Here is a 16,023-nt window from a genome sequence, read left to right on the forward strand (position 1 = left end):
TTTTCATGCTGTACAGCTCTATGACTCTGTAAACTAAATTCATCGCTCTCCCTTGATATCTCCCTGCAATTTTCGAAACTTCTATGACAACGGTGCTGGCTCGAAGGGCCGAATGGCCTACTCCTGCACCTATTGTCTATTGACCACAACCTGCTCCGAATGAAAAGATTTCCTCCCTTGCCTCCATCGTGAGGAGATGGAATCCCAACTGCTGCAAGGAGTGGGAATGCTGGGAAAACCTTTTTTTACAAAACACAAGGTGGATGAACAGTGCACGGGAAGAGAGAATCATCAAAGGAAGAGAGAAACAAGCCTGCAGGGTCCAGCAGCCTAAAGCCAATCTGCTGCAACATGGTCTGGCTGCCCGTCAGTAGAGCCTGCCAGCTGAGTACCGTGTAATCACACTCGCTTACATTCTGATTCTGAGTCCTGTCCTCGGAGACTTTGTTATCAGTGTCCAGGTTTGCTTCCACTTGAGCCACGTGTGTCTCTGCAGCCAGAGGAGGAGCGACCACAGGGACGGCCACCTGAGCAGCTGCAGTCCCACCCTGGTAGGTGGGTGGCGGCAATAACGGCGGCACAGGCGTGGAACCAATCAGCGGGATACCGCCCTGCATGATGTAGGGAGGGGCGGGCTGGCTGACGGGCGCGTAGGGTGGAGGATGCAGCGGTGGGAACGGAGGCATGAACGGGGGTGGCATGTTGAGTTGGTTGAATGCCTGCAGGAGGAAGAGAAAAAACACTCAGAGATGGAGAGCATGAACAGCAACGAGCAACATTGTTCCGGCTCACAAACCTCACGCTGCACGCACGGCAGGTCAGGCCCAGCTCACGCTGCACGCACGGCAGGTCAGGCCCAGCTCACGCTGCACGCACGGCAGGTCAGGCCCAGCTTATAGTCACCTGCACAGGTACGGTCAGGTATAGGTACAATGGATATCTGCTTGTTGTAGCATCATGGACAATACACAAAACATAAACAAAACACACGTGCTGGACAAGCTCAGACCGTAAGGCAGCATCTATGGAGCAGATGGACAGGTGACATTGTGGGTTGGGGTCCTTGAGCTCTCGAGGCTACTGGTCTAGGGGCTAGTGGGCCCTAAAGCTCTAGGGGCTAGTAGAATCAAGGGATATGGGGAGAAGGCAGGCATGGGTTATTGATTGGGGCCATGATCACAATGAATGGCGGTGCTGGTTCGAAGGGCCAAATGGCCTCCTCCTGCACCTGTTTTCTAAGTTTCTATTTCAGAAGAACTCTACAGCCCATGGAGAACATTGTTGTGGAGAAGCTTGATAATGGAACAGGCAGTCTGCATTAGCACGCAGTGATGCAGGCAGCGCTGGGGGTGAGGTTGCTTGATGTTCATGGAGTCAGGGGTTAAGTTGGGGCAGAGATCAACCAGCAACTGACTCACGGCCTTCCCCTCTCTTTCAGGCACTGTAGGGGATTGCACCTGAGACATGTCTAGAACCAGGATCAGCAGTACAACAGACAGGTACACAGCAGTACAGCAGACACAGGTAGCAGGTACACAGACAGGTACGCAGCAGACAGGTACACAGACAGGTACGCAGCAGACAGGTACACAGCTGTACAGCAGACAGGTACACAGCAGCAGCAGACAGGTACACAGCAGACAGGTACACACAGACAGGTACACAGACAGGCACACAGCAGTACAGCACACAGACAGGTACACAGCTGTACACAGCAGTACAGGCACACAGACAGGTACACAGCAGTACAGCACACAGACAGGTACACAGACAGGTACACAGCTGACAGGCACACAGACAGGTACACAGCAGTACAGCACACAGACAGGTACACAGACAGGTACAGCACACAGACAGGTACACAGACAGGTACACAGCAGTACAGCACACAGACAGGTACACAGCTGTACAGCAGTACAGCAAACAGACAGGTACACAGCAGTACAGCACACAGACAGGTACACAGCTGTACACAGCAGACAGGTACACAGCAGGTACACAGCTGTACAGCAGACAGGTACACAGCTGTACAGCAGACAGGTACACAGCACAGCAGACAGGTACACAGCAGACAGGTACACAGACAGGCACACAGCAGTACAGCACACAGACAGGTACACAGCTGTACAGCACACAGACAGGTACACAGACAGGTACACAGCTGTACAGCAGACAGGTACACAGCAGGGCAAGGAGAGCAAGAGTGAATGTTGAGACTAACCTGAGGTGGAAACAGCCCAGGGAAGATTGGCGGGGGGATCATGTAATTGGGAGCTGCAGGTGGGAAGAGTGGCATAGGGCTCGCTGGTTGACTTGTTTCTGGAGGTTTCCAAATGCTCTCTTTATTGTAGCGGTGCGTCCTGTAGGACATTGGAGTTCCTGCAACAAAGTGATAAATTCTTAAAACCAAGCTCCCTTTCCATCCTGTAACATGTAATTCCTGTGTATCACCTTAGACGTGGACTAAACTGAGCAGGCGTGGAGGGGATGTGAGGATGTATAACCACAGGGTAGATGCAATCTGGAACCGTGGAGGCAGGGATTATCACAGTTAAGGAACATCGGGATGAGCACTTGAATCAACAAGACACTGCAGGAGCAAGTGCTGCTAAATGGGATTAGTGTATATAGGTTAGCATGGACATGGTGGACCGAAGGGCCTGTTAATGAGCTGTATGACTCTGACTTAACATTCAAAACTATTCCCAAACTAGCGGTGCCTGCAACTAGTGTTGGCACTGAGGTTCCCATGAGGGAGATTATTCATGATATCAGCAACACACAATTCTCGGGCCAAGGACAACAGGCCAAAGCCAACACAATTTCCCATTCTGGGTGGTTTTGTCAGTTCATATCCTGCCTATAAACAGCTGTGCTTAATAATGAAGAATGCAACGAAACAGAACAGCACAGGAACAGGCCCTTCGGCCCACAATGTCTGTGCCGAAATTATGTCAAATTAAACTAATCTCTGCCTCTTGTACTATACAATTTACAGTGGACAATGAATCTACCAATCCACATGCCTTTGGGATGTGGGAGGAAACGTGAGCACCCACAGTAAGGCCACAAGGTCACAGGGGAAACATGCAAACTCCGCACAGACAGCGCGGGAGTCAGGATTGAGCCTGGGCCACTGGAACCGTGAGGCAGCAGTTCCACTAGCTGCACCATGTACCCCGATCCAACTAATCACCGATGGGACTGCACCAAGACAGCTCATAGACCAATAGCTTTCAATCTAATGTGTCACTGATGAACCGCGCTGGCTGCTCTGAGGAGAGATGATATCATTTCACAGTCAGCAACCTTACATCGAGGCAATAAGAGGGCGATTCAAGCAAAATACACAAGAATGGACAGGACAAATAGATCCAATTCTATCTGGGAGGTGTTGAGAACGTCGGTGTGGTCAAGAGAGAACATTGGGAGAGAAGGCCGTCCACTATTGATGCTGCATTATCATTCACTGACATTAATATTTGTGGTCTCTCTTGTTCCTGTAGTCAGTGAACCCGAGTGGGAAATGAAACTTCCACAAAGCTTAATCTCAGCTTTAAGTACACGCAGACAACTAGGAACGTTTGGTCAGTGTGGTCTAACAGACGTCAACACCTTAACAGCTGTGGAGACACTCTGTTTCCATGCATTAGTGTTTAAAAGACTACAGAGGAATGATGGCCCTATTCTGCAATTGGCAGCTGACTTCAGTAACAGTCCCCTCACCACATGGAGCACCTGCTCACCAGAGAGAGGGTAGTTGTTGGATTTGCTGCAGCTTCTGCAGAAGGTGGGTCCAGGATGGAAGGATGGATGGATGTCAGCTGCAGGGTCTGGGCAGTGGCCATCGCTGTCTGTGACTCCCTCACTGAACAGGGTCCAGCGAACCAACGTAAGATGATCAAACGTTCGTTCAAACAACAGCAGAGCAGGAGGGGAAGTGGAATCAGAGATGGATAAAAATACAAAGGCACGAGAGAGGAGAGTGGGAGATGGGGATCTGTGTAATAGTCTTACTCATCCTACTGTGGATATTTATAGTCCAGTCCTCATTGATATTGGGAATGTGGACAAAAAGTCACTGGATCCAGTGGGTGAAGCTCTGGAGTTCTTCCCAGTGACCATCAGGCTTGAGAACACTGTACAACACTAACGTTTGGTTACAATACTGACCACGGACTTTGGTTTCTGCACTATAACGGTTACCTAGTATTATGATTATTCATTTATTGTATTGTTATTAGTATATGTTGACTCTTGTGTTATTATATTTAGGGGTCTGTAACCTGCAGCAAGCTCTGGCTGCTGAGACACTGGGTGTAAGTGCAAGCACTATCACTCTGGCCCATGTGTCCAGCAGTGTGTCAATATCACACACAGTGAATAGAGTTGTCTGAAGACTAGCTTTAGTCACAGTGGAGCCTCGAGTGGAAGAGAAGATGGATTATACTCGGCACTATTCAATAGAGCTGGCTGCAGATTCTACAGCCTAGCTTTAGGCACTTGTGCTGGCTCTTGGATTCATGGAGCCCCTTCATTCCACAAGCAGCATCTTTACAGCGGATTGTGGAAACATTAACTTTGTTTATAGAATATGTTTCTCTCTATTCATTATTTGCAACGACTAATGACCAAACCAGACCACCTGATTCAGATGAAGTGTCCGTAACATAGCAACATATGTACAACAAAAAAAGACACAGAGTGCTGGAGTAACTCAGCGGGTCAGGCAGCATCTGTGGAGAACATGGATAGGTGACGTTTCACGGAGTGCTGGAGTAACTCAGCGGGTCAGGCAGCATCTATGGAGAACATGGATAGGTGACGTTTCACAGAGTGCTGGAGTAACTCAGCGGGTCAGGCAGCATCTATGGAGAACATGGATAGGTGACGTTTCACAGAGTGCTGGAGTAACTCAGCGGGTCAGGCAGCATCTCTGGAGAACATGGATAGGTGACGTTTCACAGAGTGCTGGAGTAACTCAGCGGGTCAGGCAGCATCTGTGGAGAACATGGATAGGTGACGTTTCACAGAGTGCTGGAGTAACTCAGCGGGTCAGGCAGCATCTGTGGAGAACATGGAAAGGTGACATTTTGGGTTGAGACCATTATTCAGACTGAAGAAAGGACCCGACCTGAAACGTCATCTGTCCATAGATGCTGCTTAACTGGCTGAGTTACTCCAGCACTTTATGTGTCTTTTTTTGCAAACCAGCATCTGCAATTCCTTGTGTAGGAAGGAACTGCAGATGCTGGCTTAAACCAAAGATAAACACAAAATGCTGGAGCAACTCAGCGGGACAGGCAGCATCACTGGAGAGAAGGAATGGGTGACATTTCAGGTCTGAGGGAGGGTCTCGACCCGAAACGTCACCCATTCCTTCTCTCCAGTGATGCTGCCTGTCCCGCTGAGTTACTCCAGCACTCTGTGTCTTTTTTTGTAAACCAGCATCTACAGTTCCTTGTTTCAACATAAGTATGGCCATTACTGTTGGTCAGAGGTAAGCCACAGAATGTACTCTAGAGAGAGGGAGATCCTGTGACTATGACTTTGAGCTCCTATGTTACTTGATTCAAAGGGATGTTGGCAAAGCAGATGGATAGAAAGGATTGCCATTCATCTCAGAAGGCTCACTATCATCCACCATCCCGTAACATTCCGTGTTCTTTGTTGGTGATATTCATTCTTAAATTGGGAATGGGAATTGGCTGTGTTTCCCCAAGATGGAAAATGAAAGGAGAGAGGTAGAGTAGGGGAATGAATCAAGAACCAGAGGACATAGGTTAAGGTGAGAGGGGGAAGATTTAATAGAATCCTGAGAGGCACCTGTTTCACACAGAAGGTAGTGGGTATATGGAACGAGCTGCCACAGGTGCCATAACTAGATTTAAAAGACAATTGGACAGGGTCCTGGAGAGGAAAGGTTTAGAGGGATATGGGCCAAATGCGGGTAGGTGGAACTATTATAAATGGGCATTTGGATGACATGGGCAAGTTGGGCCGAAGGGCCTGTTTCTGTGTTGTGTGACTTCTTGACAGTAAGAAGCTCCCTACATTGGCCGTGTGGAATACCAGCGAGGTTAGAGAGCTCTCGCATTATGCTATTACAAACGTGGAGCGATATCTACACTCAATAACTCAGTACACAAGGAAACCAACCACCTGTTTTGACAGTGCTTGTATCTGTTCAGTCGACATATCTTGAAGCTTATTTTATCAATGGAGTTTGAAGGTTTGCTGGGAAGTTAATAACAATGACAGACAATGTCATTGTCCTGCACTGACGTCAGGTGAAGCAGCACATTAATTACAGAGGGAAGTCTGCAAGGTTTAATTACATTTTGGCCTCCAAAGGAAGAATCTTTAAGTGGTCTGTGATGAGAGTTTGGAGCGCAGGAGGATACAAGAGACACAGCATACTCACTGGCAGGTTTCGCTGAGGAAGCCTCATCCTTCTCTGTCTCCAAGTTCCAAGTTACTCTCTTGACCAGCGTCTTGGCTTTGACTCCGCTGTTGCAGCCCTGTGCTGCTGTATCAAGCTCTGCCTTCACATTCACAGCATCTGCCTGCTGCAAGAGCGCAATCTCCACACATTCCTTACTGCTCTCCACATTCACTGGCCCCAGCTGCTTCGGTGATGAAGCAGTTGCAGATTCATCAGTCGGCGATTCCTCTTGCTTGCCTGTACTGTTTGAAGCAAGGCAAACACTGTCCAACTCTGGTTCTGTCTTCTGGTAGCACTCATCTGTTGAGCTGCTGTCCACCTGCTCACTCTTAAAGCAGCACACAGCCTCAGAACCTGCAGGGACAGGGCTATTGGACTTCTCACATGCGCTCACATCCACCGATGCAGTCTGATCACATGCGCTTACATCCACCGATGCAGTCTGATCACATGCGCTTACATCCACCGATGCAGTCTGATTACCTGCACTCACATCCAGCGATGCAGTCTGATCACATGCGCTCACATCCACCGATGCAGTCTGATCACATGCGCTCACATCCAGCGATGCAGTCTGATCATATGCGCTCACATCCAGCGATGCAGTCTGATCACATGCGCTAACATCCACCGATGCAGTCTGATCACCTGCACTCACATCCAGCGATGCAGTCTGATCACATGTGCTCACATCCACCGATGCTGTCTGATCACCTGCACATATCGTCTTACCAAAGTTCAAAGAGTCATCTCCAGCACTAGGAGGGTCGGGTTCAGCTGGGAATGGCTGGGGGAATGGTTCTACTTCAGGGCACAAGGCTTCTTTGTTTACCGCCTCCTCTTCTTTACTGAGACCTATCAGTGGAATGGAAACCACATCTTCTGTAGCCTGCTCCTGGTAACAAGGACTGCCCATTTGGAAATACTCGGAGGGGACACTTGCACTTGTTATTTCACTGTCATCTTGCCTTGTGTGTGTGTCAGAGTCTTCCCAAACATGCTCAATAGCAGTGAGGATATCCACATCGTTTCCCTGCACGCTCTCACTCGGACACACGGACTCTCGCCATTGTTCGGGAAGTTCCCACTGCCCTGTTGCTTCTTGTACTTGGTCAATGTGCGGCACTGATTCCTCTTTTAGTCCCAGTGAATGAGCAGAGGTCTGGTCCTCAGGCAAATCATTACCATCCTGGGAGCTCTCAGCACTGCAAGGAATGATTAACTCCTGCATCGAGACGTATCTCTGGGGCGGCTCTTGATTGGGGGAGGGAACTTTCTTTTCCTCTTGATCATACTCTGCATGTAGTATTTTCTCCTGTGTAAAGTTCCATCTGCCTTCGTCCTCTGGGGCTTGGTACTTTGACTGACAGCCCCTCTCTCTGGACTGCGATCTGCTCTGGTCCCTCGATCGCGAGCGGGTTCTTGAGTGAGTTGTTGGTTTCCTCCTTTCTTTGGATCGGGAGTGAGTCTTTGATCTTCCTTTGTCTCTGTATCTGCCGGATCTTCTCTTCTCCCTGGAACTCGACCGAGTGTGTGAGCTTCTCTTATCGCGGGAGCTCGATCTCGACCCTGATCTCCTTTCTCTGGAACTAGACCTGGACCAAGACCTAATCTTCTCTCGGATTTTAGGCCAGGGCTTTTTCCGATCTCTGTTTCTGGAACTGGACCTCGAGGGCCTTCTCTCCCTGGACCACGAGTTTGACCGTCTGCTCCGTCTTTCATACTGCTCCCAACTTTGCTCCCGATGGTACTGCCTTCTCTTTCCTCTCTCGCTGCTGCTGTGGGAGTGTTTGTAGAAACCCTTGTGGTCCTTGGACCCAGAGACCTTCCTCCTCCTCTTGTGGCTGTCAGTAGACAGGTCAGAGGATGAGCTGCCTGACCTCAATCGCCTCCCTCTCTTTTCCCTGCACCGTTCCTGCTTCAGTTTCCGTCTCCTGTACCTGTCAAAACTACTGGATCGAGACCGCGATCTGGATCTTGTTCTCCTGCGTTCTCTTGAATGTGATCTCAACTTTTTCCGTTCCTTCGACCGCGACTTCGACCTGTGGCCCCCGCGGTTCCCGTGAACCAAATTCTTGCTTTGCCGTCGGCTGTGAGAACTGGAGCGTGACCTCGATCGGATCCTCGATTCAGGGCGAGCTTCTTTATCAACTCTGCCTCTTACTTCAATTTCTGAAGAAATATCTACATCAGTTCTCGTATTAATGGGAACAATCTTGTCGACAGCTTTCTCAATCCCCTCATCACAAGAGGCAGATGAAGAAATACCATCACTGTCTGCATTTACTACCCGTTGCTCAGACCATGCTCCATCTGGACACACTGAAACACTGACACGCACATTGTCCCACTTGCTCATACCTGATTCTGCCCTCAATTTCACATCCTTGACCTCAACAGAAAGGCGCGAGTCACAAGTAGCTTCCCAGTCAGAGTCCAAAGAAAGTCGAGCACGAGGTGCTGGAGACTCGGGACCCTCAGCAGTGTCTTCTGTTGCCTGGGGTTGAGTTGGGATTTGACGAGGCTCGGATAGCTGTGTAGGGGATAACTCTATACTGTCAGAATCATAATAAAGACTCGATGTGGGCTCTGTGTGCTTCTCTGCTACTGAACTCCCATAGCCAGGGCTGGACATTGGCGATTCACCTTCACATCTTGACTCAGGCCTATCAGGGGTGGAACTTGATGAACTTGGGTCAGAACCCGTCGGTTCAAAAGGATCGTACATATCATCTGCACTTTTTAAATTTATTTGCAACTGCGAATGACTGTCCTTTCTGCCACAGTGCTGCACTTCATCATCTGTAGGTTCAAATGGGTCGTAGGCTTCCATCTTGGGTAGCCTTGTGGAGTGGACAGCCTTCAGACGGGTCAGAGTGGACAGGTTGGGTGCCACGTCCAGAGCTCGCAGCTTCTCCTGGCAAAGGCGGGAGTTGTCCGAGCCCGAGGACTGAAGCCTTTCGCCAGCCTTCTGCAGCTCTCTGGCTCCTGTAGTCTGCTCACTGCTCATCTGTCTGCTTAAATGAGATGCTCCATTACCCTGTGTGTCGCTACCAGTCTGAGTCTTGATCTTTGGTATCCGAGGGAACTCAGAGATGTCGAGTCTCCTGACGGCTGGCTGCGGTGCAACACGTTTCAGCGTGCCCACGCTGCTTTTAATATGAAAGTTGGAGGCACTATTCAGCCATCGGAAAGGTGTGAAGCCGCTGGTTCCCTTCTGACCGTCGCCTGCGCCTTTACTTGCTGCTCCCGTCCATTCCGCACCAGGGAAGGAAACAGACCCTCCAGGCCGAGGGCCGGCTGACACCTCTGGCATGGGAGTAAAAGTTCCTGAAAAGGCCGGTCGCATGTTGCTGGACGCTGCCGGCTGCCGCGGGTTTGGTTGGAAACGAGACGTTGATGGAAAAGTCGGCGCGGCCGACTTGTTGGTGACACCAGCAGTTTTCCAATCCCCCTTTGGGGCATGTGTAGAGTTCCCCGAGTTATAACCACTTGACGCTGAACACCCAGTGGACGCCTCACCTGTTCTGTTGCTACCTGACGGTAACAGTGCGGGCTGGCCTGACGCAACTGTGGAGAGGGAACGATTGAATGAATACAGTGGGAAACACAGCAACAAAGCACTCTGTCAATATCAACATTACATTCACATCCAATCTGCTGTAATACATTGATGGAATCATGTGTAGCCTTTTCGCTGACTGTATAAAAACACAACAAAAATACTTTTCACTGTATCTCAGTACGTGACAATAATAAACGGAACTAAAACAAAAGTACATTGTTAGCCAAGGAGAGCGAGGGTGCTCGGAGAGATTAAGGCGGTAATCTATATATAGAAGGTACTGCAGTAACTCAGCGGAACTGGCAGCATCAATGGAGAGAAGGAATGGGTGATGCTTTGGGTCAAGACCCTTCTGCAGGCTGGTGTAGATGTGGCCCTGGTCCTGAATACCTTTCATCAGTTTCGCCAAGAAGACATAGAAAATGTTAAATTCAGGGTGAGGAATGTGGATAATCTGGAGCACGTTGGTGTGAAGGAATAGGAGGCGTTGGATATCACGGGTCAATTAATGGTTAATAAATTTCCATGGACAGACGAGAACAACCTGAGGTTGCCGTGGGAAATGAGGCACGAGGTAGTTGGGGCCCTGACAAAGATTGCTGTGCAGGAGACATTGAGAGAGCTGTTGTTGTTCCTTTACTAAAGAAAGGCAACAGTGATAAGTCAGGTAACTACAGACCAGTGGGAATTTATTGGAGAATATTCTCAGGGATAGGGTTTGTGTCCATTGGGAGGCAGGGGCTAATCAGGGATACAGCTCCATCTCATTAATTTAACTGAATTGTTTGGGGGGGAGGATGATGAAGGCATGGCGATGGACCTTGTCTACATGGTTGCTAACCCACTCACCCAGCTTGTCCACACCCATCAAGGCCTCTTTAATCCTTCTCCACACTCACATTCCCACTTAGTTTTGTCAAGTGGGTTTAATTATCATATATGCCAGCAACAGAACCAGCCAAAATCTGCTGGAAACCACATATAAACCACGTCAAAGCAAAACTGGCAAAGTCTATAGCAACATTGGGAAAATCAAGACACATTCTGGACCACAAATCATTACATACTCTGTATAATACATTCATATTGCCATATCTGAGTTACCGTGTGGAGATATGGGGTAACACCTACAAAAACCAACCTATAGCCGTTATGCACATTACAAAATAGAGCAATAAGAATTATCAATAACGTTGGATATCTTGAACGTGCCAATTTATTATTCTTAAAGTCACATACACTGAAGTTCACCGATCTGGTTACATTTAAGACTGCGCAAATCATGTACAAAGCAAGACATAATTTACTTCCAAGAAATATACAAAAACTGTTTATGGAAAGACAGGGTGGGTATAATTTGAGAGGGGAACTTAATTAAAAAAAACAATGTCAGAACAACTCTTGAAAGTATGTGCATAGCAATCTGTGGGGTGAATTTGTGGAATGGTCTGGAACAGGAGATAAAACTTAGCACAAACATAATTCAGTTTAAAAAGATGTACAAAACACATTTTTAAAAGGGTATTGGGATGAGGATAGGTGATACTGATTGTATTGGGAAGGGTGATTATAGGGTGATGGGTTGTATATATGACAACCCATCTTATATATATCTTATATATGACATATATATATAAGATACTGTGTAGTATATGAGGGTTTTTTCTTTTCTTTTTTCTTTTTTTCTCTCTTTTTTGTATGGCTTTGTAAATATTTGATTAGTGTATAAATGTAAATAATTTGGTGTACACATAGCTGCTGGTGTACTATATGATGTACATATAGCTGCTGGTGTACATATGGTGTACATGTAGCTGCTGGTGTACTATGGTGTACATATAGCTGCTGGTGTACATATGGTGTACATATAGCTGCTGGTGTACATATGGTGTACATGTAGCTGTTGGTGTATATATGGTGTACATATGATGTACATATAGCTGCTGGTGTACATATGGTGTACATATAGCTGCTGGTGTACTATATGGTGTACATATAGCTGCTGGTGTACATATGGTGTACACATAGCTGCTGGTGTACTATATGATGTACATGTAGCTGCTGGTGTACTATATGGTGTACATATAGCTGCTGGTGTACATATGGTGTACATGTAGCTGCTGGTGTACATATGGTGTACATATAGCTGCTGGTGTACATATGGTGTACATGTAGCTGTTGGTGTACTATATGGTGTACATATAGCTGCTATATCTGTATAAGATAATTATAAGCAGTTGAATAAGGGGTGGGAATTAATAAGATTTGGCTTCTTCCTGCTCCTTTTCGGACACATACGATTTCATTTATTTATAGATATTGTTTATGACACTTTATAAATATTCTTGTTTTGGTTTTTCTATGCTGTTTCACACTTGCTTTTTATTCTTTTATTCTGTTCGAAACTGTCAGTTGAACAGAGGGATCTGGGAATAACTGTGCACAGTTCCCTGAAGGTGGAATCACATGTAGATAGGGTGGTAAAGAAAGCTTTTGGTGTGCCGGCCTTTATAAATCAGAGCATTGAGTATAGAACTTGGGATGTAATGTTAAAATTGTACAAGGCATTGGTGAGGCCAATTCTGGAGTATGGTGTACAATTTTGGTCACCTAACTATAGGAAGGATGTCAACAAAATAGAGAGAGTACAGAGGAGATTTACTAGAATGTTGCCTGGGTTTCAGCAACTAAGTTACAGAGAAAGGTTGAATAAGTTAGGTCTTTATTCTCTGGAGCGCAGAAGGTTAAGGTGGGATTTGATAGGGGTCTTTAAAATGATGAGAGGGATAGACAGAGTTGACGTGGATAAGCTTTTCCCTCTGAGAGTAGGGAAGATTCAAACAAGAGGACATGACTTGAGAATTAAGGGACAGAAGTTTAGGGGTAACATGAGGGGGAACCTCTTTACTCAGAGAGTGGTAGCTGTGTGGAATGAGCTTCCAGTGAAGGTGGTGGAGGCAGGTTCGATTTTATCATTTAAAAATAAATTGGATAGTTATATGGACGGGAAAGGAATGGAGGGTTATGATCTGAGTGCAGGTATATGGGACTAGGGGAGAAAACGTGTTCGGCACGGATTAGAAGGGCCGAGATGGCCTGTTTCCGTGCTGTAATTGTTATATGGTTATATATGAAATAAAGAATCAAATAAATAAACAGATAAATAGATTATTACTTGCTGCCGTTTAATAGGGCTGTAAACACGCTAACATAAATATATAATAATCAATAATAATAACTTAATAATGGTAATACTATCGAACTAGTGCAGCCAAAGTTACAGGTACACAGTAGTTGCTGAGGTAGTGGTTTGTCTTGTGCAGACATCGAGAGTCTAATAGTTGCTGGGAAGAAGTTTTTCTTAAACCTGGCAGTCACAGTTTTCAGGCTCCTGTATCCGCTTCAGAATTAAAGGATGTTCTTTTAGGAAGGAGATGATGGAAATTTTCTTTAGTCAGAGGCTGGTGAATCTGTGGAATTCTTTGCCACAGACGGCTGTGGAGGCCACAAGTCAGTGGATATTTTTAAGGCAGAGATAGATAAATTCTTGATTGGTACGGGTGTCAGAGGTTATGGGGAGAAGGCAGGAGAATGGGGTTAGGAAGGAGAGATAGATTAGCCATAATTGAATGGCGTAGATCTGATGGGCCGAATGGCCTAATTCTACTCCTATCACTTATGACCTTTTCTCAGCAACCATCGGCAAATGTGCAAATATTAAACATAAATTTGCTTCCCTCAGCAACTTGTCAGAAGCTGGGACCAAGCACTGAGCCCACGGTAGCTGAGGTAGCTCCACTCACAACCTGTTAACCTGGGCCACCTGTTCATTCCCTCTCGTTGTTTTCTTGTTAAATACGGGATGAAAAAGGTGACTTGACCCGCATTATTAATAAAAATAAGAGTAGTTGAAGAGTTTCAGAGAGATTGACATGCTGTGGATGGAGTACCTTTAGCCTTCAGTGATCCATCCCGATTGATCACGATGTTGGAACTGTCCATCAGTAGGACATTCTGCTTGGCCAGGATGCCCTCCAGCACATCTGGAACAGGCGCGGCCTGTGGTTGTGCCTCCTGCCCCACAGCTGGAAGCCGTCCGTTTCTGTCACACAGAAAAATCACGTTAACACACGTCCTTGCAACACTCACTCTGCTGCAAGCCCCGCCATTGTGGAAGGGCAGAGGCCGGAGAAGATTGCAGGTGTCAGACATCTCAGGAGCACATGTGACACCTTGCCGTAGATCACAAAGTCCTCCCTTAGATGTCTGCCAGGCCATGAGCCGATCACACTACCTTGGGCTTCATCCTCCATCACTTTATGCACAGAGTCAATGGACTTCACCGCACATGTCTTTGGACACAAGTCAGCAGCAGTCTACACTGTGATGAACGACAATAATCTACACAGCCTGTGTGCCCAGCACACTGCACAGCCTCTGGAGCGGTGAAGGCTTCCGGCAGGGTAATTAGGAAGAAACAGGTCATCTTTGGCAGGTTGGTGGCTGGCTGACAGTAGAGATATAAGGTGAATAGATCAGCTAGATACACAGTGTTTGGGTAAGAGCATAGGTTTAAGGTGAGGGGGGTAAGATTTAATAGAATGTGTTCCCACAGAGGGTGGTGGGTGTATGGAACAAGCTGCTTGCAGGTACTAATGCAACGTTTAAGAAACATTTAGACAAATATATGGATAGGACAGGTTTCGAGAGATATGGGCCAAATGTAGGCAGGTGGGACATGTTGGCTGGAGGGCCGAAGGGCCTAGTTCCACGCTGTATCACTCAATGACTGGCAGGGGAACCAGAAGAGAGGAGAAAGAGCAAGGCTGGAAGAAATGGCAGAACTTGAATGGGCAATGCAACACTCCCACTGCTGATCTGCTAATGCACAGTTAATCCACACAACACCAGGCAAGTTTGTTTCATGCTCGTGGCTGTGAAAGATTCAAGGAAACAAACCACTCAATAATTACAAACACAGAAAGAAAGGTGCTGAACAACAAACCTCTGACAATCAAATAAGGTAAGAGGCATTAGTCTGGAGTCAGAGCCTTCCTCCTCAGGTGGTAATATGTAATACTAGAGGGCACAGCTTGAGGTGAGAGGGGCAGAGTTTAAAGGAGATACGTAGGAGATGCGAGTTTTGTGTTACACATAGGACCTGGAATGCGCTGCGGAGGTGGTGGTGGAGGCAGATACGATAGTGGTGTTTAAGTGACTTTTGAATACGCACATGGATATGCAGGAATGGAGTGATATGGATTATGTGCAGGCAGGTAAGGGTTGGTCTCGGCATCATGTTCAGCACCGACATGGTGGGCCAAACTGTGCTGTACTGTTCTATGTTCCTCTGTGTCCCAGTACGCTTCCCATCACAGTAAGGGTAATCTGCAGCTTTTCCTACCTGGAGATTTTCACAGAGATAGGTCGGGCGACCGGCCGGTGAGATCGTAGCGCTGAGCGGGACAGGATTCGTCTCTTGTTGCTGAGAGGGGAGCCAAGACTTGTTGTGTCTCCGTACACATTGTCAGCTTCACTGAAAGACAGTGGACATTTCCACACCAGTCAGTTTGAACACATTCTATATTATTGACAATTTTATGCAAAACTAATGGGTAACCATTCAAATAGTACAAGAAATGTTGAGGAGCTTGGAACTAATTAATTGCAACGAACCAAAATGATCTATATTCCCAACATTTGAAGGAACTCGCTTTGGAGATATTAAGGAACATCTGAACATTGTTGATGCTGGAGGCCAGATTTTTGCACTGGGTCATCCCGTAAACATTTTTATAAAATTCACACAAGGGCAAACTGACCTCTCAAAGGGATCCAGGTCATTGGGGTCACCATAGACAGAGAGTGAAGCGGCTCCAATGTCCGTCCGCATAATCCTCAGGGATGGCTCCAATGGCCTGTACATCGAGGGGACTGAGATCCCATTGACGGGTTTCCCCAGGCCTAGGCTCCGTGCAATGCGTGAGCGCGCTGTCACGCTCACCTTACTCTA

At 47.2% G+C, this 16,023-nt stretch overlaps 1 protein-coding gene and 1 long non-coding RNA gene across 3 annotated transcripts in view; one reads left to right on the forward strand and one right to left on the reverse strand.

Annotated features, from left to right (window-relative positions):
* Window positions 1–16,023, reverse strand: part of phrf1 (PHD and ring finger domains 1) — a 67,525-nt gene that overhangs the window by 6,113 nt on the left and 45,389 nt on the right. For both annotated transcript variants that reach the window (XM_055649118.1, XM_055649117.1), the window contains 6 exons: window positions 15,833–16,020; window positions 15,415–15,546; window positions 13,961–14,112; window positions 6,425–10,015; window positions 2,222–2,379; window positions 414–719 (listed from right to left, as the gene is read on the reverse strand). In XM_055649118.1, the coding sequence (XP_055505093.1) occupies window positions 414–719; window positions 2,222–2,379; window positions 6,425–10,015; window positions 13,961–14,112; window positions 15,415–15,546; window positions 15,833–16,020 (4,527 nt within the window). The remainder of the gene's footprint in view (window positions 1–413; window positions 720–2,221; window positions 2,380–6,424; window positions 10,016–13,960; window positions 14,113–15,414; window positions 15,547–15,832; window positions 16,021–16,023) is intronic.
* On the forward strand, window positions 727–1,994 carry LOC129705547 (uncharacterized). Its single transcript, XR_008724922.1, has 3 exons — window positions 727–1,499; window positions 1,532–1,644; window positions 1,858–1,994. It is a non-coding gene; the product is annotated as an uncharacterized LOC129705547 (long non-coding RNA).

This window comes from Leucoraja erinacea, chromosome 18 (assembly GCF_028641065.1).
Source record: "Leucoraja erinacea ecotype New England chromosome 18, Leri_hhj_1, whole genome shotgun sequence".
In the NCBI taxonomy this organism is placed as follows: domain Eukaryota; kingdom Metazoa; phylum Chordata; class Chondrichthyes; order Rajiformes; family Rajidae; genus Leucoraja; species Leucoraja erinaceus.